Source organism: Danio rerio, chromosome 9 (genome assembly GCF_049306965.1).
Source record: "Danio rerio strain Tuebingen ecotype United States chromosome 9, GRCz12tu, whole genome shotgun sequence".
Classification (NCBI taxonomy): Eukaryota; Metazoa; Chordata; class Actinopteri; order Cypriniformes; family Danionidae; genus Danio; species Danio rerio.
The window spans coordinates 4,767,180-4,791,654 of record NC_133184.1 but is presented as its reverse complement, the minus strand read 5'-3'; the positions used below and the strand labels follow the sequence as shown (position 1 = coordinate 4,791,654).

General features: G+C 37.1%; 1 protein-coding gene across 12 annotated transcripts in view; it reads left to right on the top strand.

Moving 5' to 3' along the window:
- The window catches only part of fmnl2a (formin-like 2a), a 132,824-nt gene that overhangs the window by 76,166 nt on the left and 32,183 nt on the right, over positions 1-24,475 (top strand). For 6 of the 12 annotated variants that reach the window (XM_009304461.5, XM_068223537.2, XM_017357746.4 and 3 more), the window contains 10 exons: positions 3,035-3,143; positions 4,737-4,813; positions 8,750-8,843; positions 9,946-10,020; positions 13,547-13,657; positions 13,740-13,889; positions 14,174-14,275; positions 16,084-16,423; positions 17,982-18,155; positions 20,806-20,826. In XM_009304461.5, the coding sequence (XP_009302736.1) occupies positions 3,035-3,143; positions 4,737-4,813; positions 8,750-8,843; positions 9,946-10,020; positions 13,547-13,657; positions 13,740-13,889; positions 14,174-14,275; positions 16,084-16,423; positions 17,982-18,155; positions 20,806-20,826 (1,253 nt within the window). The remainder of the gene's footprint in view (positions 1-3,034; positions 3,144-4,736; positions 4,814-8,749; positions 8,844-9,945; positions 10,021-13,546; positions 13,658-13,739; positions 13,890-14,173; positions 14,276-16,083; positions 16,424-17,981; positions 18,156-20,805; positions 20,827-24,475) is intronic. The other 6 variants (XR_012385110.1, XM_005167947.6, XM_068223538.2 and 3 more) reach the window with 1 other exon arrangement.

Here is a 24,475-nt window from a genome sequence, read left to right as displayed (position 1 = left end):
TTTTTTTTATGTTTTTCTTGATTTTTCCTGTTTAATACAATTGTATTTAATAATGTCCCCAATATATTTATTCGGGTGTACTCTTTTTTATTTTTATTTATTTATTTATTTTTTTTTGGACTGTGATCCTTTTTGTTCGAAGTTTAGTTCCAGTTTTGTCTTTGGCACTGGCTAATTTAATGTTTATGCGCAAATAAATTATTGTAAAGCGTCCTATAGAAAATACCAACTTAAACGAGAGATCTCATTAAGCTGAGCACTTTATTTTAGTACCTGTTTGTGTGTGTGTGTGTTCTCTTTGTGTGCATCTGTTGCTCTGCTTTGCCGTTCTCACACATAAAAGCCTTTGGCGCGGACCTGAAGGCTGGCATGCATGTTAATGACGCTGCTCTTGTGTTGTGGAGGTGTGTGTGTGTGTGTGTGTGTGTGTGTGTGTGTGTGTGTGTGTGTGTGTGTGTGTGTGTGTGTGTGTGTGTGTGTGCGTTTTAAGTGCTGGAAGACAATAATACCTCTCACTCATCACATATGGCAGTCTCCAGTCACACACATGCACTGCTGACAGACCTAAACACAGCTCAAGAACTTGGGAATTTCAAGAACATGTCACATGGAAAGTGTATTGTATTCTATACGCATTCTACACATAAATTACGCAGTGCGCACAAACAAAACGTTTGTTTTGATATGTTGTTTACATGTATTTGCACAATTTCGAGCTTTCAGGCCTACTTTATTAAAAAAGCTCTCGTGTTCGTGTATCTGTGTTTATGATTGGTGAACAACAGTGACCAGTGGTGAAGCGATGACCATCAGAGCCAATCACAGTCATATCTGTTGGGCATGTAAACACACCAGCCAATCAGCTGTGTTTAAAAACTGCACTCAAATTTTGATGGGAGATACATGTTTTGAACATTTTTGTATTGATTGGTATTGAAGCCAATACTTTTGACCAGTGTTTCTCAACTGGTGGGTCATTTTTAGTGGGTCGTGGAGTGTGTGGTCAAATTTTTAGTTACATAAAACTTGAAAAATTAAGATGTTTACTTGCAGGATCTCTCAAATCTTTTTACAAGACCTGGAACCTTGTTTTAGACTTTATCAAAGGCTTTTGTTGTTTAGTCGATATCAGATCTAATAAACAGTAATTAATTAGAAAGAGGAAATATTGACTTCTTAATGTGAACTTTTAATTACTATTTTTTCAATTGTTATTATTATAATTTTATTTATTTATTTTATTTTTATTTCTTTTTTTGCTTTTATCGTAAACTTGCTCATTTATTATTAAATTGTTTAACAATTTCTTTTAATTCTTATATTTTATTTTTAATTTCTTATTATTTCTTTTAGAGGATATGTTTGTTTATAATTCATACATTTTAATTTATTTTATTTCAAGGGGATAGTGGGAAAATAAGGAAAATAAGACACTCTGTAATTTTTCCTTTGTTGTATTGTATACTATGTTGTATTGTCTTGTTAAACTCAATAAAAAAAAATTAAAATAAAATTAAAAAAAAGTTACTTTTTTTTTTTTTACTTATTTTGCATATATTGAAATTTTATTTTGAAATGCGTGCGCGACAGCCGTACCGTTTGACCTGTGAAGTTTTATTTAATTATAGCAACAAATATGTCGGAGCGCAAGTAGGACCCTGAATATGTAACGTGTGGATTTACATATATTGAAAAACCTTAGTGTGTCAAATGTAGTGAGGTGCTCTCTCTACATATGACATCCCAGTTGCAAGGACAAACCTGTGGACTATTTTCAAAGCTGACTCCAAGAGCTGAGGGCATCGCTCACAAAAGTGCCTAGCAAAGGCCAAGAAAGCCCACACAAAAGCTGAAGAGCAAATAACTGGTGATTATTATTAAAATGGTTATGACTATTTTAATCATTCTACTTTAATTTGCTGGTTCGTTCTGTTCAACAGGATCAGTGTTAACGTTTTATTAACAGTTCAGTTTAGTTAATGGTAACTGAACTTTTTTCTTACTAACCACTGTTTACAGTATTTGATGTTTTTACTCTAATATTACTGTAATTTGATACATTTTGTTAAATGACAGCAATAAAATATTTTTTATTTGTAAGTCTTGGTGATTTTCTTATGATTTTTCTGTCACTACTTGTGTATGTTAATAAATAAATACAAATTAATTATAATTCCTAAAATTATATTATAGTTCCTAAAAATTTGGGTCGCGGCTTGTTGACCATGTTAAAATGTGGTTCCCATGTAGAGGTCTGCCGCGGGACCCGACCAGATTTCTGCGGCATAGGAATACATTTCCGAATAAAGCGCGGGAGCGGTCGGTAGCGGTCAGGCTTAATTTGGGATGGAGCGGGCCATTTAGCAATATCGCTCCAGACTCCCGAGTGAGTGAGCACGCGCATGTATGTGAGTAAATGAAACAGCTCGACGCTTTGTTTAGCTTGTTTGTTGCTGTGTGTGTGTATGTGTGTGTGCGCGTGTGCGAATGAGAGGTGTGTGTGTGTGTGTGTGTATGTACGCGAATGAGAGAGAGAGCTTTGTCGGTGTGAGTGTGCTTGGTGCTTATGTGTGTGTGTGTGTTTATACAGACTGCTTGTTATAGGCTGTCTGGACTCTGTATAGCTGGGTGGTTTTCGGTTTTGTTCTCCCCCCGCTCTTTAGCGGGATCGGGCGCGGCGGGTATAAAATGGGGCGGGTCAGGTAGCGGGACAACAAATACTCAATATAAGCGGTCGGGTTCGGGCTAAAACCTGGCGGGAGATCTCCACGCAGATCTCTAGTCCCATGGCCAAACTAGTTGAGAACCACTGCTTTTGACAACTCTTCAATAGAGTTTTCTATTTGTGTAAAACTATTATACCATCCTCATGTTGCTTCAGAGCTGTAAAACATCATTTATTCTATAGAAAACAAAGATGTTTTCTGTGACATCCTGAAATATTCGATCAGAAAATAATGAAGGTTAAATATTCATGCTTTAATAGACTGTTGATGAATTTATTAATAAACTACCATTGCTGGTTTGTTTTCAGGTCTAATACGTTACCCAGCAGGAGGACATTGAAGAACTCCAGATTAGTATGTAAGAAAGACGACGTTCATGTGTGCATCATGTGTCTACGGGCTATCATGAACTACCAGGTAAATCACAAAACCTTCAATCTGTGTTGGTAAGGATACTGTTGATCATCAGTTGGCACTGTTAACCCTTTAGATAGGCCAGTGCTTAGTTTCTGGATTTGAGGTTAACAGCAAATTAAAGTGTGTGTGTATGTGTGTCTGAGTGTGTGAGAGTGACCTTTACGCACTCACCTTGATGTGTCTGAAAAATTCAGATTATTTATCTCAGCTCTCAGAACTACATGGAGTAAACAAAAACAAAGACTGTGCATTTATGCACCATCAAATGTGCGTATAATGGAAGTCAATGGGGCAAAAACAGCCACCAGCAGTAAATTAAGGAGAAAACACATGAAAATCTAACAATGCATCAAAGCCAATGTTGTTACTAATCGTTCACAAGTCCAAGACTTTGATTTGACTTTAACAATTACTTTTTATATTAAAAATACGCCATTTTGTGTGTTTTTTCACCAAATCAGTGACATCATTTATGAATTTGGCACTTAAAAAGTGAAAATCCTGTCATTTTCTAAACAATTTAGTAGTTTTGATCAGGACTGAGGTTGATTTTTACAGATTTATGAAATATATATACGTATTGTAAAAAAATATTGATCAGATGCATTTTTACAGCAGTTTAATTCAGTGGATGTTTTCATCTCTAACATAACAAAAGGGTAGTAATTTGAACAGTGCACAAGGGTTAATGAAAATACTGATTATATAATACAATTATGTAACCAAGTTTACTTACCTTAAATGTGAAAATCACAGAATTAATCTAAATACATTAGTTTAAAGCAGCGAAACTAAATATTTGGCCTATGTCTGGTGTAGAAACAGCTTCTCAGTTTTACAAATCACCAAAACATTTACTTTTTACAGTTTATCAAGCCCCAAAACATTAACAAAAGCCTGTTGACACACATACAGTGCTCAGCATATATAAGTACACGCCTCACAAATCTCTCTTTTTTAAAGTTTGTATTTTTAATAGGAAGCTCTACAATATTATATTTATGCATATACATTAGATAAGTCAGTACTGAAGCCAAATCTGGCGCTTATCTAACAAAATAACATATGATAACGCTCCAAAAAACTAGTATAGCTAAATTCATATGTTATAGAAAAATATTAAATATTAATAAAAAAAGAAGTAAAATCAAGAGAAGCTAAAAAAAATAAAAAAAAATGTGGTTGAAATTTTGTAGGTTGTCATTTTTTGCGATATTTTGCTTGAATTTAATTGTATTATCTTTCAATTTCTCAATATTTTTGGTGAGTAAAATATGATTTTAATAAATAAATCTGTTTAATAAATCTGTTTTGTTTAAATGCACCAAAAACCCTATAGTCACTGAGAAATGGAAACAATATTCATTTTCAAAATGAGCTGTCCTCAATTATGCTGAGCACTGTATCCAGAGCACAGACAGTATGATCCAGCTCTGCAACAGGTTTCAATCTGGGCCTCACATATACAGAAGGCACAGAAACATGGTGATTTGTGAAAAGCTGTTCGGTCTTCATCACGTTTTATGTTCAGATGATAAATCTTGAAGATCCTGCTATGTTTGCTAATTAGTCCTCTCTCTGTCTCTCACTCAGTATGGCTTCAACATGGTCATGTCTCACCCTCATGCTGTGAATGAAATTGCACTAAGTCTGAACAATAAGAATCCCAGGTAACCCGTAGAGACGGAGCAAATGTGTGTGTGTGGATCTGTGAGCGCTTTCCCAGAATTCACCGCTTTTATTCATCTCGGTTGTGACTCCCCTTTCAGAGTCATAAATACTGGCAGCTATAACAACAAACCCCTTAATCTGTCTGTGTGATTGTGTATGTGTGTGTGTACCTTGTACTTTTTAAAGGGATAGTACACCCAAAAATGAAAATGTCCTGTTTGTTTACTCACCCACAAGTCATGTGACTTTTTAAAAACTCTTTGGGGTTGAAGCTGAGTCCGTGGCCCTTGGTGATTCAAATAACACTAGTGAACAGTGATAGGTTTGTAGATTAAAAATAAACACATACAAATTAGTCCAACTTAAAAGCCATGGCTCCTGATGACACGCTGTGGCACATGTGCGTATGTAGTCGATTTGTATTGCAGTCGATTTGATGACGGAAGCACCAGAGCGGACACTTGCACGGGAGGTCAGATGATGCATTTTGTTGGTAGCGATTGGTGATTCCCCGCACATTCTACGTGACAGTACTACATAAAACTACATTTGCTGATGTGTCAAGCAGCCCATGGACTAAATGGAGTTCATAATTTATACAATGTAAATTAGTTACATTTCCTACACTAACCAGTTATTTCCTCTTCACGAGACTGCAATGTGTCATCGGTAGCCGTGGCTTTTGATTTGGACTTGTGTTTATTTTTAATCTAAAAAAACTCACAGTTCACTGCCATTATATGAATCACCAAGAACGTTCGAGGTTACTAAAGTAACCCTTCGTTCCCCGAGGAGGGGAACGGAAGCACTATACTCCGTTGCCATAATGACTGTCCCTTAGCTGTTAAAAGTCTCTTCAGCTTAAAAAGGATAGCGTCTGCTGGCGCCAGGTGTGCTTATATACTCAGTTGATTGCATATGCCGCACACCTGCCAATTCATTCTTAATTGGCCCGTTCAATACTCTTTCAGACGAGTAGCTTCTGAACCGAATCTCCCATACGTGGATTAGTAAATCAATCCACTTATAGTGCTGGAGTTCCCCCCGAAGGGGAACTACAAATTCAGCTCAAAATCTTCTTGAATGGTTCTACTGAAGAAAAAAAAGTCAGCTACAGCTTGGGTGCCCTGTTGGCGAGTAAACTAATAGGAAATTTAAATTTTTGGGTAAACTATCTCTTTAAGTTGTGGGACACTGTTTGACATTGTGGGAAAAAATATTTTTGTAGTATTTTGAAAATGTCAAAATGCTAAATGTTTCATGTTAAGGTTTGTTTTAAGGGCAGGGGAATATAATATACAGCCTGTACAGTGAAAAAATATATATTACTTCTATGGGAAGTTCCCGTAAAGATACAGCAGTGTGAAGTGTTTTCCCGTTAGGGATTTCTTATCTTTTTGCATGTTTGTGACACTTAAATGTTTCAGATCATTAAACAATTGTAAATATTAAACAAATATAATCACATTATGCAGTTTTTAAATGGAGGTTTTTATTGTTAATGAAAAACAACCCTGTGTGAAAAACAGCCCTGTGTGGAAAAAGTTTTGCTGCTTCAGGACCATGAGTTCTGCTGTGTTGCAAATATCCTAAAGGAGATTGTCCGGCCATCTGTTAGTGACCTCAAGCTGAAGCGAACTTGGGTTCTGCAGTAGCACAATGATCTAAAGCACACCAGCAAGTCCACTTCTGAATTGCTGAAGAAAAACAAAATGAGGACTTTTGGAGTGGCCCAGTCAAAGTCCGGACCTGCATCAAATTAAAATGCTGTGGCATGACCTTAAAAAGGTTGTTATTGCTCAAAAACCCTCCAGTGTGACTGAATTACAGAAATTCTGTGAAGATGAGTGGCCAAAATTTCTCCACAGTTGTGGAACAGACTCATTGCAAGTTATTGATTTGCCTGATTGCAGTTGTTGCTGCTAAGAGTAGCCCAACATGATATTAGGTTTAAGGGGGAAACACTTTTTCACAAAGGGCTATGTTGTTTTGTTTATTGTTTTCCCTCAATAATAATAACCTTCCTTTTAAAACTGCATGATATGTTTACTTTTGTTGTCTTTGACTAATTTTTAAATGTGTTTAATGTTTTGTAACATTAAAGCCTGGGAAACATGCAAAAAAAAAAAAAAACAACAAGAAATGAGTAAACACATTCACAGCAAACACCTTTTCGCACCACTGTACCTGTACAAAGGTGTTTGTGTGTGTGTGTGTGTGTGTGTGTGTGTGTGTGTGTGTGTGTGTGTGTGTGTGTACTGGATTTGATGTTTTACAAGGACAAATTTGTATGATGCCATGGTTATGGTGACCTAGGTATTACAGTGTTGAGGTGGTTTATGAGGACATTACGCATGTCCTCATAATTCAAAATTAATTAATAGGGTCGTTTGACATTTAAAATTCCCCTGAGGTTTCCTGTGAGTGTGAGGGTTGGGTTAAGGGGTAGGGGTGGCTGAATGCAACATAATAAGCAGTTTTTACAGTATAACATACATAATGCCTATGGAGAGTCCTCGTAAACCACCAAAACCGACAACCAATCAGAGTCATATATGTTCAACATGTAGACACAATGGCAGTGTTTATAACAACGCTTAACAGCACTAAAATGGTAATGTTAATATATATATTTATATATACAATTTACATTTTATACAACGCTTTATAAATATACCTTTTTTAAATACCTTTGACAACTCTACAATAGAGTTTACCATATGTTTGAAGCCAGTGTTTCTCAGCCACGTTCCTGGAGGACCACCAGCTCTGCACAATTTCCATGTCTTCTTAACCAAGCACACCTGATTTAGATTAACCTGATTCATAGGCTCATTAGCAGAGACTGAAAGACCTGAAATGGGTGTGACAGACAAAGGAGACATCCAAAACATGCAGTGTTGGTGGTTCTACACTGTAAAACCCAACAGTCAACCTTATCAAATTAAATTAGTGTAGTTATCTCAATTTACTGAAAGTTAATTCTACTCAGTGTTGAAGGTAATGAGTTAATTAAATACCTCATTATACTTTAACTTAAATGGAGTAAATTCTAGGCATGGGTCGGTATAAGATTCTGATGGTATGATAACCTTGGATATAAATATCCTGGTATTGTGATTACTGCTCTATAATATATATTTTTTAAATGTCTGGGAAAAATCAAAACCTTTTTCCGCTTTTTACACAATATATTTTAATTTAGAAAACATGTAATATATTTTGGAACAGTAAACATATCAGGCTAAATAATTCAAATAAATCATTTACTTCTGATGTCTTCATTAGTTTCAAAATCACTTTTTTTTTCTTATCTGCTGGAGATACTGTTGTCCTAAAAAACAAAACATAAAAATACCCTAGGAACAGTATAGCAGAAGATTTTGACGGTTTTAAAACCTTGACTTTTCCAAACCGTGGTATACCTTGACCATGGTTATCGTCCCATGCCTAGTAAGTTCACATTACTCATATAAATTAGCTTTTTTTTTAACTCAAATGTTATGTTGCAATCTATTTCCTCAAACGGTTTGATTTGCCTTAACTTGCTAGGTTTTACAGTTCTCAGTTGGTTTTAGTTCTCTTCATTTATTGGGGTTTACTGTGCTCAAATTGCTTCATTTCCTCAAATGGATTAAGTTCATAGTACTCATTAGGATTAGTTTTGGAACTTAAATGGTTTGTTGCAATCGGTTTCCTTGAACAGTTTGAGTTACCTTAACTTATTGGGTTAATAAGGAACGTGGTTGAGAAACACTGTTTTAACCTTTATATCATAAACAACCAAAACCATTGTGTTTCTGTGTGTGTATGTATAAAGAGAGAGGTTTATAGTCAGTGTAACTAACAGAAATGGGGAAATTGTATTTGTAAAAATCTCATTATAGCCAACATAACCAAGACCATTTTTTATGATCTTGCTGTTTTGTGAACAGGACTAAGGCTCTGGTGTTGGAGCTGCTGGCTGCTGTGTGTTTGGTTCGAGGAGGTCATGAGATCATTCTCTCTGCCTTTGATCATTTTAAAGAGGTACACACTCTTAAAGCCCTACTCACACTGTGATTTCAGACAGGTTTTGATCATCTGAGGCAATTTGGGAAAATCCTAAAAGATTCCTGTGGTCTTCGATAATTAGTTTGACATGTTCACTGACAGATTAATGGCTGTTGCGATTAGATTTTCCCTTCGATGAAATTCTGGCAGTGTCAGAAGATTTCAGAGTGTTTTTAGCTATGATATACGTCAACCCAAGAACCAACAGGAGTGCGAATCTGATGTCACAATCAGCACGACAACTTTAAACCACCTCTACTTCCTATTTGTGATTCAAAATAATAGTCATCATACTCAACGCTGCTACAGATAATATTAATTATAGTTTAATTGTTCATTGATCGAGTCTTCGCATTGATCCGTGAGCCAGACTGAACATCCACTGGTGACCTACTCACACCTGCAGATTCTCCACGATGGACGTCCAGCTCTGCACAAGAAATTTGGCCAGAGGAGAAATGGTCCTGTCCAACTGAGGCTAGTTTCTCTCGAGGTTTTTTCACTTTTGTCAATTGGTGAAGTTTCTTTATCGTCACTATGGCCACTGGCTTGCTTGGTTTAGGACTTGCGGAGCTGCGCATCAATGGATTTGCTCTTCAGTGTTTGGACTTTCAGCAGTAGAAAATTAAATTACACTGAACTGAACTGAACTAAACTGAACATCAACTCTGAAAGCTGGACTGACACAGTTTAAATTTACTAAAACTTCTTTGTTAAGCTGCTTTGACACAATCTACACTGTAAAAGCGCTGTAGAAATAAGGATGAATTGAATTGAATAATTGATATGAGATGTGTACACATATTTAAGAAAGCATAATATATTCATTTGTTTAGTGGAAGAATTTCAATTATATTTTATTCCTAGCTATTCTGAGGAGTAGATCAATGCAGTGTGTTATTTCTATGGGGAGGATTGGTGGAATACGTTGAACTACTGCGTTGAGTTTATTAAATGTCACAGAACTCAATAAAGCCAGAAAAGGATTAGGGTGGCATCAAATTCTCATTTCATTGTCTCTTTACATACTTCCAATGTTCCTTCTCGATGCATGAGCTCTTTTTTTATTGCTTCACAGGTGTGTTTAGAAGAACAGCGCTTCGAGAAGCTCATGGAGTACTTCAAGAATGAAGACAATAACATTGACTTCATGGTATGTGTGACACTAATATGCTAATGTTTCTTTTTTTTTTAAATACATAACACTTAGGGGTGTAATACATGAACATATGGACACCATTTAAAACTGGTTTATTACTTGCCTATTGTTAAGATATTAACTGTATATTAGCACTTACTATTTTAGCTGTTGAGGATGTTTACATCCACTCTGGGGGGATTTTGAGTCTAAATTTGGCCACAACTTTCTGTGTTTCAGAAAATGGAATGATTTTTGGGAACAAATCTTATTTTAACACATATTTTGGAAAAATGGTTTAAAAATAAAAAAAATTAAAAAACTCAACAATACACCCGATTTGCCCCATTAACTTCTATTATAATGACATTTTTAGATTGCAAAGCTACACTGTAAACCCTAATAAGTTGACTAAACTAAATTAATTGAGGAAACTTGTTGCCTCAATTTAATTGAGTAATGGAGTTTCCCAAAACTTGCATATTTAAATTTATTTAACTTGCCGGTTTTGTAGACTATACTGAACTTAAATTGTTCAGTTCACCAAACTTAGTACTAGTTTTAAAAACCAAATGCAAAACGCATCACAAAAAATGTCTTAGCTGTTGGATGATGATCAAAAAAAAAAAAAAACGGCCACAGATTCAGAGTAAAAAAAACATTGAGTGTGTTAAAATATGTTGATCTACTTCTGCATTGATTTAACGACTTGCAGATAATTGGGGAATGAAACTTCATAATGATGTTTTGTATCCAAAACATCAAATCTTATCCAGACAGCATACTAATACATTTTCCAAACATTCAATTACCTGGACAATAAGGAAGTCCTTAGGCTGAGCTTAAAACTCAAGGTTTCCCAGCTAGGACTTCACAATGCAAACAGTTTGAAGTAGCTCCGAGGAACCAGGCGTTCCCTCTACCACAACGGAATCTATTCTTCATTCACCCACTGTTCTGTAGACTTAAAGGGGCTAATAATTTTGTCCTTAAAATGGTTTTTAAAAAATTTAAAACTGCTTTTATTCTAGCCGAAATAAAACAAACAAGACTTTCTCCAGAGGAAAAAAAATATTATCAAAAATAAAAATTTCCTTCCTCTGTTAAAGAGCCCATATTATACATGAAATAGGGTCATATCCTGGTTGTAAGGGTCTCCAACAACAGTCTAATATGCATGCAAGGTCAAAAAACACTTTCATGGTCTTATAATCTGCATTTATTTTTAGCTAATTATCCCAGCGACTCCTGTATGAATCGTCCAGTGATTCATTTGTTCCCAAACCCCTCCTTAGCGCGGAGCTAATCTGCGCTGATTGGACCGATGACAGTCTGTCGCGATTGGTCGACGGCCTTCAGTCAGAGAGGGAAATGGCCAATAGCTAATCAGCAATTTAAAAAGTAATCACAGTTCATACACGCTCGATAGTGTAGACGTGGATTTTAGCTGCCACACTATGGCGAGTGGATAGTGCCACGGATAACCGAACGAAGGAGACAGTCGTGTACTCGCCATACCACACACACACAAAAACACACACACACCTCCGGATGACAACGCTCCCGCTTCCGCCCGCACCCGCCAGGTTTTAGCCTGAGAACCCGCTCCGTTTTCTGCCCGCCGCGCCCGGTCCCGCTAGAGCGGAGAACACAACCAAAAATCACCCAGTATACAGTCCAGACAGCCAAGCTGTCTGTATAAACACACACACACAGCACAAAGCACACAAAGCTCGTTCGTTCGTTCGCTCTCTCTCTCTCTCTCGCTCTCTCTCATACGCGCGCGTGCGCACTAACACACACACACAAGCACCACGCAGACTCTCTCTTTCTAATTCGCATAGCAATATCCGTGATATTGCTAGACAGCCCGCTCCCTTCCCAAATTAAACCCGTTACCTACCGCTCCCGCGATTTATTCGGAAATTTATTCCAGATTTCTGCGGCGCGGGAATAAATTTCCGAATAAATCGCGGGAGCAGAACTCTAGCACGGAGCTCCATAAACAAACAGCACGCGTCGCGTTTTTAACGTGACTTTGCACGCGATAAGATAATATATCCAGTTAACCTGATACAGTACACGCGGTTACAAGTAACAAATCACAACTAAATACATTTGCAAGCTAGAGTCAACGAGGCAACAACTTTAACCGCATGTACTTACACTTGAGAAATGGAAGAAACCCATCCTGACGTCCATCAGTTACTCTTTACTGATCCTTCCTTTAACAAACGCAGATGAAGTATTCTTTGTAGCATGTAGCTTCCAGAAGTTTCCAACTGCTTGGTTATAATGCTGATGTTTCATCTTTGGGTAGAGACTCAATATAATGTCCATCTGCAGTGTTACTTCAATCGACCGGCATGTTTGTGTGCATGTGTTTGTGGGTGTGCGTGTGTTTGTGGGTGTGTGTGTGTGTGTCTGGGTTTCTGCGTCAGAGGGCGGGGCCTCAGGTTTGAAATCTCCCTGGTTTGCGCGTGCACGTGAATAACTTGGTTTCGTTCGTACGTCATGGCGAAACACCTAATGAGTCGGTATCAAGGCGACTCGTTTGAAGCACTATGAGTCGACTCTTTTATAGATGAATCAACCGTTTTAAACACTGTATTCTTACAGATTTAAGCCTTAGCTGGATACTTCACTTCACTTAGAGCTGTGTTACACACTACATGGAGGGGAATTTTCAAAAACCCATAATATGGGCTCTTTAAACATAATTTGGGAAATATAAAAAAAAATAAATTATATATATATATATATATATATATATATATATATATATATATATATATATATATATATATATATATATATATAAAATATATAAATGCATGTGTGTGCATGCGTGTGTGTAATAATATACTATGAAAAAAATGTTTAAATAAATTTCAAACAAACAATAAGTAGCCATTTATTCACATAATGATGAATAATTATACCTGAAGCCATTTGTTTTCTGATTTAAATAAAGATCTTGCACTTAAAAGTTTGCACATATTAGAATTTTACAGTCAAAACTACATTTGTAAAATTGACCTATTTCTTTCAAAGGATTAATTATGATTTTGAACTTACTACACTTGAAATCTTAAGTTTATGCAGTTTCATGGTACATAAGTTAAATTAACTCATATTTTAAAGTGATAGGACCAAAATGCTACATTTTAAGTTATGTTCAGTCAACTTTACTTAATTAAGTAAAGACAACATTAGGGTTTACAGTGTTTAAATGACACATTTTACCTGTTCCTAACAGAGAGAACCAGAAACAACCAAGAATGCATGATTATTTTGTGTCATGGATTTGCAATCAAAAAATGTCATTACAATGGAAGTCAATGGGGCAAAAACAGCCACCAGCATATTGAAAGGGTAGTCAATTTGAACAGTACACAAGGGTTAATAAGCAGCTAATTAGTAGTTTGAGCTAAAAGGCTTAGTTAATGGTTTGTTAATAGTGTAAATTGTACATTAAAATAAAGTGTGAACAACTTTTTATGTTGATGATTTTAAAATGGTGCTATATTTTGTCTCACAGGTCGCCTGCATGCAGTTTATAAACATCGTGGTTCATTCTGTGGAAGACATGAATTTTCGAGTGCACTTACAGTATGACTTCACAAAACTAGGTCTGGATGAATATCTGGACGTGAGTATGAACGTAATTCTTCTGATGTTCAGTATCACTTGCAGGACGTCCCGTCACTCTCTGTCTCTCGCTCTCGCTATAGAAGCTGAAGCACACCGAGAGCGATAAGCTGCATGTGCAGATTCAAGCATACCTGGATAACGTGTTTGATGTCGGAGCTCTGTTAGAGGACGCAGAAACCAAAAACGCAGCGCTGGAGAGGGTGGAGGAACTAGAGGAGAACATGTCTCATGTTAGTATTGTGCTTTCATTATATAACGGCCAAAAAATGTTGTTCATTTGCAGTTACTTGTCAAGTACTTGTACTACAGACAGAATAGCCCCTTTCACACATACGCACCTTTCCGGAAAATTACCGACAATTTTCCGGGAAGGTCTATATGTGTGAACGGGCCCTTTTTGAAAATACCGGTACATTCGTTCCGGCTATTTTCCGGAAAGAGAAGATATCATGACTTTTTTTTTGTAAAGTCTTCAGCTGATTTACTGACTGAGTGATTCTTTGTGGTTTTCTAGCTGACAGAGAAGTTACAGGACACCGAGAATGAGGCAATGGCAAAAATTGTTGAGCTGGAGAAACAACTCATGCAAAGAAATAAAGAGCTGGACTCTCTTCGGGTAAAAGATGCATCCTTACATCCATTACTGTCGTTAAGTTGACTATATTGGTGTTTTTCTTTAGGTATACAATAATGTAATTAAGACACAATACCATGATACCATACCCTCACCAGGGTGCTCGAGAGTTCATGAGAGTATGCCCAACCAGTGTTTTGTTGACTTGGAGAAGGCATTCGATCGTGTCCCTCTTGGCATTCTTTGGAGGGTGCTCTGGGAGGATGGGGTCAGAGGCGCTCTGCTAAGGGCTGTCTTGTCCCTGTATGAACAGAGTAGGAGTGTGGTTCGCATTGCCGGCAATAAGTCAGACTCGTTTCCAGTGCATGTTGGGCTCCAGCAGGGCTGCCCACTTGTCACCAATTCTATTCATAATTATTACGGACAGAATTTCAAAGTGCAGTCTTGGGCTAGAGGGGGTCCGGTTCGGGGACAACAGGCTTTCATCTCTGTTATTTGCAGATGATGTTCTTCTGTTGGCTTTATCAAGCATGGACCTTCAGCATGCACTGGGACGGTTTGCTGCTGAGTGTGACGCGGCTGGGATGAGAATCAGCACCTCCAAGTCCGATGTCATGGTGCTCCACGGAAAAAGGTGGTTTGCCATCTTCAGGTTGGAGGAAAGTCCTTACCCCAGGTGGAGGAGTTTAAGTATCTTGGGGTTTTGTTCACGAGTAAGGGAAAGATGGAACTAGAGATTGACAGGCAGATTGGTGCAGCTGCAGCAGTAATGCGGTCGATGTACCGGTCTGTTGTGGTAAAGAAGGAGCTGAACCGACAGGCAAAGCTCTCGATTTACTCGTCAATTTACGTTCCTACTCTCATGAGCTTTGGGTCATGACTAAAAGGACAAGATCTTGGATACAAGCGGCCAAAAGGAGTTTCCTTCACAGGGTGGCAGGGCACACTCTTATAGACAGGGAGGAGATCTGTCACCCAGGAGGAGTTAGAGTAGAGCCACTCCTCCTTCACATCAAGAGAAGTCAGCTGAGGTGGCTTGGGCATCTGTTTCGGATGCCTCCTGGGCGCCTACCTAGGGCGGTGTTGCAGGCATGTCTCACCAGCAGGAGGCCTCGGGGAAGACCCAGGACACACTGGAGGGACTATGTCTCTCGGCTGGCCTGGGAACGCCTCGTGATCGCCCTGGAGGAGCTGGAGGAAGTTTCTGGGGAGAGGGAAGTCTGGGGTTCTCTCGTAAGACTGCTGCTCCTGCGACCTGGCCCTTGATAAATGAATGAAAATGTCATGACATAACCATGATACTAGTAAATATCATACAAATTTAAGTATTGGTACCATTTAAGTTCCTATTTACTACCTATAACTATGCCTACTGTATATTTTTACCTATATACTAGGCATGTATAATTACGACAACTGGGTAATAATCAGATGCTAATGCTTAACCAAAACTGTTACAATAATTTATTTGACTTGTTCCTTTCGTCTGTAGGTACATTGTAGGTACAATTACTGTCATTTAAAGTAAAACTTTTTTCCTTTTCCTCTTTCTTTCTGTCTTCCTGTACTCAACTTGATCGTTGCAATTTAAAATAAGACAATGAACTTTCATATTTTAATTAGATTATATTACATTTAGTCATTTATCAGGGATTAGAACAAGAACAGAAGCAATCAAACCAACCAATACTCTTAGCATTAGCATTAGAAGGTCAGAGCAGATCGGCTGATGAACTAGTGCTAGTGCAGTGGAAAAGTCAAAGACGTTTGCTGAATTTACAGTTCATACAGCCAGTTTGGTCAATTTAATAACTTTGATTCCTGCTTCAGCTTGTGCTTCCTTTTTTCAGGACGTGTATAAAGATGCCAACTCTCAGGTGCACACTCTCCGGCGGATGGTGAAGGAGAAGGACGAGGCCATTCAGAGGCAGTGCAACCTGGAGAAGAAGATCCATGAGCTGGAGAAACAAGGGACCATTAAGATCCAGAAGAAAGGAGATGGTGACATAGCCATCCTGACATCTCCTCCACAGGGGAACGGGCATCTTACTGGTTCAGAAAGCATCACTGGGGTGCCTAGCGGTGGTGTGGTCAGTCACGGAGGTGTGGCTAATGGCGTAGCACATGGCGTGCACATTCCTGACCCTTCACTACCCCTTCCTCCTCCTTCTTCTTCTGTTTCAGAAACAGGTAAGTGATTTTAAGTGAAGTCTATTTATAAACTTATTTCAAGAGGATCACGTGCATATGATTGCTTGCAGTCGGCCCCGCATTATTTCATTTATGATTGACCAATCAGACGATTCCTAAGCCACTAAATACCATAAGTTCCATATAACAGCATCTTCGTTTTGAAGAATCCTTCCTTCCACCCCTACTCCTTCTCCTTTCCTAGGTGGGAGGCACGGTGGCCCAGTGGTTAGCACTGTTGCCTCACAGCAAGAACGTCACTGGTTCTAGTCCTTACCAAGCCAGTCGACTTTTCTGTGTAGAGTTTAAACACATTCTCCCCGTGCTCACGTGGGTTTCCCCCGGGTTCCCCGGTTTCCTTCCACCTTCCAAAAACATACAACTTAAGTGAATTGACTAATCCAAATCAGCACCATAGACATGCTCCTAGTAAGTAGTTATCTCTTAAGAGCAATCATTATCTGTTCATTAGCTACTACAGGAGAGGAGTTCTCGAGATCTGCCTGAGCTCAAACTCCCCTCTCGCCTTGCAAACGGGAGGGAGCCCCAGGCTCAAGGATCTTATGTAGTCAAGACTCTCTCCCAGGACAGCATGCCAAACAAGCTTTATAATCAATCCTCAGCTCAGGGTGAATGGTCGTTCAGTGCAAAAGTATATTTAAGACCCTGGCAGCCAGTCAGGGTTTAGATCAGGGGTGTCCAAACTCAGTCCTGAAGTGCCAATGTCCTGCAGAGTTTAGCTCCAACTTGCATCACAGTATTGTAACAACAGTTATTATACATAGTGTTATATATAATATTTCTTATATTACCCATTAAATTGGAGTTTGGGCACCAGCACAAGTACAAAGCTCTATATTATAGCTTATTCTGGTCAAACCTCCTATTAAGAAATAAATTGTGAATGGTGGCCAAAGTTGTTACATCTCCTGGCAGATTTAAAATACTGGCCTTTTCTGTTAACGAAACGTGATTTCATTTCACGATGTTCATAAAACATCCTGATAATTGCTCTCAGCTCAATTTCAGATGGAGTAGGTCATACTGTTTTTACTGTAATATTTGGTATGTCAACATCTCTGACAGTGTCGGTGTATTTCCTGAGAACTTCAACATGAATGTTCTCCATGGGTCTGCAACTGAAGTCGAAGATTTCCTTTGAATTCTGTGAAGAAACATGACAATGAAATAAGCCTAAAATGATCAAATACTTGTGCTTCATTTTCTTTAAAGAAAGTGAACCTCTTCCTTCACAAAAAAAAAAAAAAACTGACACTTTAAGGACATTAAAGCTGTGAGAAGGGATAAATTGGTATTTATTATCATCACGAGCTCCTCTTTTCTACCGTTATACATGGGGAGAGGCTGTCGTAAATATTGAGTGGAACGTATCGTTGCATTTAAACTAAATTCAGTGGTGCAACAAATCACAACTAGGCCATGTTTTAACCTACGCACTGCTAGTGCAACTGGCTCCAGTGTCACAAATCAATCAATAAATAAATGAATTTAGTGTCATGAGATGAAATTAACATTCTGTCCTGTTTTATAATTACAGTACTAAATGGTCCGTCTGCAGCTCCGGCACCAGCTCCTCCACCTCCTCCTCCACCTCCCCCTCCTCCTCTTCCCGTAGATATATCTGCCCCTATGCCCCCTCCACCACCCCCCATGGCTCCTCCGCTTCCTGGCTGTGGTTCGCCCACCGTCATCATGAACTCGGGATTGGCAGGTAACAGAAGCTGCACCGCACTACAGACAAAACCTCAACAATCACAGGCTCAAAATATGGTTCAGAATACAAGAACTGCCCACCACAAGAAGAAAAAAAAAGCCACTGATTCAGATTGAGATATGCAGGAAGCCTCTTACTGTTAAAAGGCTGAAGTATTGTAAGCTGCAAAGCTCACGCATCACTTCAGAGTGGCTGCGGGACTCTGGAGCCACAGGCACACTGTATGCTCACTGAGCTGAATGATAACAATCGCAGCTCAAGCTGTTTGTGTGCTTTCTGGAACAGGTTTAATGTCTGAACAAGCGATTAACCTCTATTCTGCTGAAGTCATAATCTTGGCTCTATGATCAGATCCCTTGAAACATCTTTCTGTTTAAACACACTGACTTCTGTTGAAAATGTATTTACTACAACAATATTGCACAACATTATCACAGCGTTCTTTCAATGTGTACAATTACTTTGAAGTGTAATTTTACACAAAACATTTGACATTTTTTATGTTGCTCCAGCCTCATTCGTTCAACTTCTGAACACATTAAAATACTTTAGATGTAATCCAGGAGCTCTCTCGTTTTCCGTATGTTAGAAGAAAAGCAACCAAAAACATTCTCGAAAACTTCCATGCTGTTCAACTGGAATCATACGAAGCTCCATAAACAATTTTGTCTTTCAAGTAAAAAAAAAAAATATATATATATATATCTGTATCTTCACTCCCGTATCTTCACTCTTTGTGTCCCGTGTGTTTACTATGGGAAGTAAGATATATTGCCATTGGAGTCAACAATGTGATGCTCAAGCATCCTATTGTCCATTGTAAACGTGCACCCTGATCTGATATGAATGACACTGGCAAACAAAGTCAATTTTACTGTTTATTTGGTCCACCAATATGTAATTGCAGCTTCATTAATTACCACTAAAGTTACATGGAATAAAATATATCTACAGTTGAAGTCAGAATTATTAGCCCCCCTTTTAATTTTTTATTCTTTCTTAAATATTTCCCAAACGATGTTTAACAGAGCAAGGAAATTTTCACAGCATGTCTGATAATATTTTTTTCTTCTGGAGAAAGTCTTATTTGTCTTATTTTGGACAGAATAAAAGCAGCTATTATTTTTTTAAACACCATTTTAAGGACCAAATTATAAGCCCCTTTAAGCTAATTGTTTTTTTCTTGATAGTCTACAGAACAAACCATCATCATACAATAACTTGCTTAATTACCCTAACCTGCCGAGTTTGCCTAATTAACCTAGTTAAGCCTTTAAATGTCACTTTAAGCTGTATAGAAGTGTCTTGAAAAATATCTAGTAAAATATTATTTACAGTCATCATGGCAAAGATAAAATCAATCAGTGTTTAGGGGTGAGTTATTTAAACTATTATGTTTAAAAATGTGTTGAAAAAATCTGCTCTCCGTTAAACAGAATTTATAAATAAGGGTCTAATAATTCAGGCTTGCTAATAATTCTGACTTCAACTGTATATATGTTGGTTTCTTTCTAACACTTTAAATGTCGCTTAACTTTCTTTAGAGGGCCAGAGAGCTCGTGGATTTCATCTAAAATATACTAATTTGTGTTTTCAATATGATTGAAGGTCCCATGGGATCTGGACATTTTGATTTTGGGGTGAACTACTAACCCTTTAATAGTGTTTTAATGCAGTTTCTTATTGGAGTTTTAATGGAGCAACACTGATCTTTGAACTTTGTCAATTTACCATTGTAGACCTTAGCAATGTTAATGTTAATAATAATAATAATAATACAATCATTGTGTAACTGCATTTAAATAGTTTAAATGTGATTACATTAGAAATATTTATATGTTTGTTTGTTTTTTTGACAGTATGGTACACTAGTAAAACTAAAACTACTGTATTTTTTATATAAAGTACATTTTTACATTTACAAGTACATTTTTATATTGGATTAAGTGAAAAAATGGCTTCTGATTTTAGCCTGTTGTAAAAAAATGAACCCCCTTGGAAAAATGAAAAGGATTTTCTAGTAGTATTTTCATTTTAAACCAGCAGTTTTCATGTCGTGTGACCACATGAAAAAACAAAAATAATTCAGTTCATTCATTGTCTATAAAACAATAGTTTATCTTGGAGTAAATGTAATTGTTTCCTTGGACGGAATAAATATTTTGATCATTATTAAATATTATTTTTCACTTTCATCCAAGTCAAAACTATCATTTGCGGCAAAATTATAAATTTAGCTGTAACAAATTATAGTCTTTTTTTAGGTTGTTATATATAAATACAGTGCTCAGCATATGTAAGTACAAGCCTCACAAATCTCTCTTTTAAATTCATATTTTTAATAGGAAGCTCTACATTATTATATTTGTACATTTACATTAGATTAGTCAGTTCTGAAGCCAAATCTGGAGCTAATAGAGCTAATTTCTATAAGTGATAGAAATATGAACTTTTTTCAGCGTGTATTAAGCAATTTAAACACTAAAATTCCAAATGAAATTGATCTGTATTTCTGAATTTCAGTGGAAATGTCTTGTGTAGGACAGCACAGATCAAATCCTAGGATTCAGGAGTTTTGCTGCCTACTCATAACCACCTTTTCTCTCCTTTCTTCTTTATTTCTGCTCTACCTTTTGTATTGGCATAGAGGGACCCATCAAACTGTACTGTAGGTTTGCTGTGTTATGTTGTGTGTGCTTAGTTCTTTATGTGTGTGTGTGTGTGTGTTAGTAAGCAGTCATGGTATTTTAGTCTGTGTATAGCACTTCTGTAATCTCGATCTGACAGTGTAGATCTGTGAAGCTGCATTGCTGGTTATTCCTCTTGAAACTGAGCATGAAAAACAAGAGAGGAGCGTTCTTTACTTGAGTTCAGCAAATAGCAGGACTGTAAAGCCTATGAGAGAACATGTTCCATGACATCTAAGCTCACACTCTTACACCAGCGGACCAAATCCCTGTTTCCACAAGTCAAGCCATCAACCGCAACCTCATGGAAAACAAAACTACAATTCACATCAGCTCAACATCTGCATCAACATTTGCCCTTAAGCTGCTGTTGAAGATTGTACACTTTCAAAAATAGCCGTAAATTATCAGTTTTCTGTATTTTTTATTTAATTTTTTACTTTATTTATAGTTTTTGTAAAAACATTACAGCAAATAGTGTATATATATATATATATATATATATATATATATATATATATATATATATATATATATATATATATATATATATATATTAGTGCTGTCAATCGATTAAAAAATTAACTAATTATTCGCACCTTTTAAAAAAAATCGCGATTAATCTAAAACTTGTAATTTTGGCTATTCAAATGTAAAATTAATGTAAACGCAGGACAAAAAATATTTTAATTCAAAATATAATAGTTTATTAGAATTAAAATTTTAAATATAATTGTTTAATAGAATTTTTGTTTAACTTGTAACACAGATTTCTTCATGCAAACAACATACCCACAATAAACCATTAAGATCCTGGCTTGACAGCCATATTTATTGCAGAAATTAAAACACAGGCATGTTAATGAAATTTAAATTTCAAAATAATCAATGCCAATGAAGAAAACATTGATTTCCATGTTGGATTCTAAGTGGACTGCAAAAAAATGCCAAAATACAGGAATTGCAGATATGGAAAATGAAAAATTATAATAATAAACTATAGAATACAAACTGTTGCACTCATTGTAAAGTTTTATTGCTGTGAGTTGAAAACATTAGCTATAGAGTAGAAACAATTTTAATTAATCCTCCGTTACATTCCACTTGCTAAGACTAGGAGTATCCCGCAAGTGCACAGAGACTCCCAAATGCCCGCAAATGAATGATAATTTCTTGCAAACCGGTCGTTAAATACATTGCACACCCCTCTCTCCCCTACTCAGATACGTCGCTCACTCCACCCCTGACACCCCTCAACGGGCCTGACAGACACACACACAACGCGCTGCAGACGTTTTGGCCCCAACGGCCTTCCGTACTGGAGCGACTCCCCTCAGATTCAACACGCATGATCACGTTCATCAAATTTGCTTAAACTAAGCGTCCTAAAGTATTACTGTATTTCACAAGGATTCTGACACAACAACGCGAAGCATACACTTTAGTTGCGTTTAATGAGGAAACACGCTAAACTTGGAGGGCTCATGCTGAAAGGCAGAGTAATGCTCTGTCTTTGACAGCTCGCGACTTCACCAGAGACGTTCTGAGTACATTTACATAAGACACCAATACTGCGATTTTAATATGATTAAATTTATACTCTTATTAAAATTCTACCGTGTAGCCTAAGCAGTGATTTTATTACCTTAAAGAAACACCGAGTCACGAAATGCGGAGGATTTTCTTTCTGTTCGCCATGCGGTATCAACTTACAACAGAAGTCGAAAGTTAAAAATAAAAACACCCGAAATTGCATGAAACTTTTGAGGAGCCTGGTGATGCGACTAATTGTTTTATACTGAAACTTGTCTTCAAAAAGTGCTTCCTTGGTCTTATCCACAACAGGAAGTAAAAAAAAAACCTGCAACTGCGTTAATTGCGTTAAATTTTTTTTACGCGTTAATTATTTAAAATTAATCGCATGCGTTAACGCGTTAATTTTGACAGCGCTAATATATATATATGAACTTGAACATGCACCAAAACACTAGCAAACAATACAGCAATTATACAGCACCATCAAAAAAAACAAAATTTGTAAAAATAAATAAAAAAAATCCAGACTAAAGGAATAAAAATCTAAATCGAATGAAATGTAAAAAAGAAAGGAGAGAGAAGAAAAAAAAATATTACCAAAAAAAATGATTACAGAAACATTATTAACCTATACATCTAAGGAAGAGGTCCCATATTTTGTCATACAGCTTCTGTTTGCCAAATCTAGAGAAACGTAACCCTTCCAGCTTAAGGGCAGAAACTATTTAAGCTAACCATTTAAAAAAAAATTGACGGTGGATTTCCACTCCATCAGAATCACTCTCTTGGCCAGCACCATGCCAAACATAAGGGAGAGTTGTTCATGTTTAGGCCAAGTTAGAGCCTGTTCTGAACATCCAAACAGTGCTAATTCCACGTCAATTTTAATGTCCAATGAGTTATTAAAATTATTAGGATTAGAAATGTGTTGAAAAAATCTTCTCTCCATTAAACAGAAAATGGGGAAAAAATAAACAAGGGGGCTAATAATTCAGAGGGGTTAATAATTTTGACTTCAACTGTATTTTTACAATGACTTTTAATCAGCTGCTTCAAGATTCAGCATTTAGTTTCGCTCAGACTCTAATGGAACGCTCATCATAAGGCCTAAAACACCATGTCTGCTGTGTGAATATGTGTTTGTGTTGTTTTTGCATGTTGAAACAGTGTGTCGTGCTGTTACAAGAAACTGATTGTAAGATAAGGCCGTGGTTGCGTCAATTCAGGAATGTTTTAACGGACACTTAAGTTTTTTTCTCTCCTTTCTTTGATCACAATCTCTGCACAAACTAATATCACACCATCATATTACCCGCAGTCCTCATCTGGGCTGGACATAGGCTAGCTCAAACTCGTTTTGTGGCCTTGATTAAAGATTAACATCACAGGTTTTTCTTTTAGCCTCCAGCATTGTGATCCTCATTTGAGTCAGTCATTAACTGGATCAGTTGGGATTTTTTGGTGAAGCCCTGTATGAAGCAAAACTTAGATTTGACTCATTCTCATGCTAAGATGCCGTTTGAGTCACATCCTCATAGTTTAGAACCAAGGACAGCCGTGAGTGTTTCTCTATTGCTCATTGCGTAAACAATGCTTTGTTTAATTGCTCAAATGTTCCCTCTAATACACTGTAGGAAGCGATTAGGTGACTTTACATAAAAAACAAAACATTTTAAAGTGATCAGTAGGGGTGCAATAGTACATGTATTATAGAAATGGGAATCTTTAGGGACTTCGCATTCTGATCCCATTCTGATTCTGGCCTACACGATACGATTTCAAAGCAAATTTTTTTTTTTTTCAACATTTTTTTCCTATTTCTTTTGCTGTACGTTTTCATGTTTACAACTTAACATCTCAACCGTGACAGTTCCTATGCTTTTATCAAGGCTTTATGTATATTTTAAGTTTTAGAGCTCGTGCCAGCGCATGCCTGCACCTTCGCAATCGAGTTTGAATACTGAATGCAATCTGACTTTTGAGAATTGATTCAGAAATGTGATGAATACAAATTTTTTTTTACCCACCCTTAATGTATTCAACTTAAGCTCATTCCGAAAACGTAGCCCTATATACATTTCTGGAGATTACGAA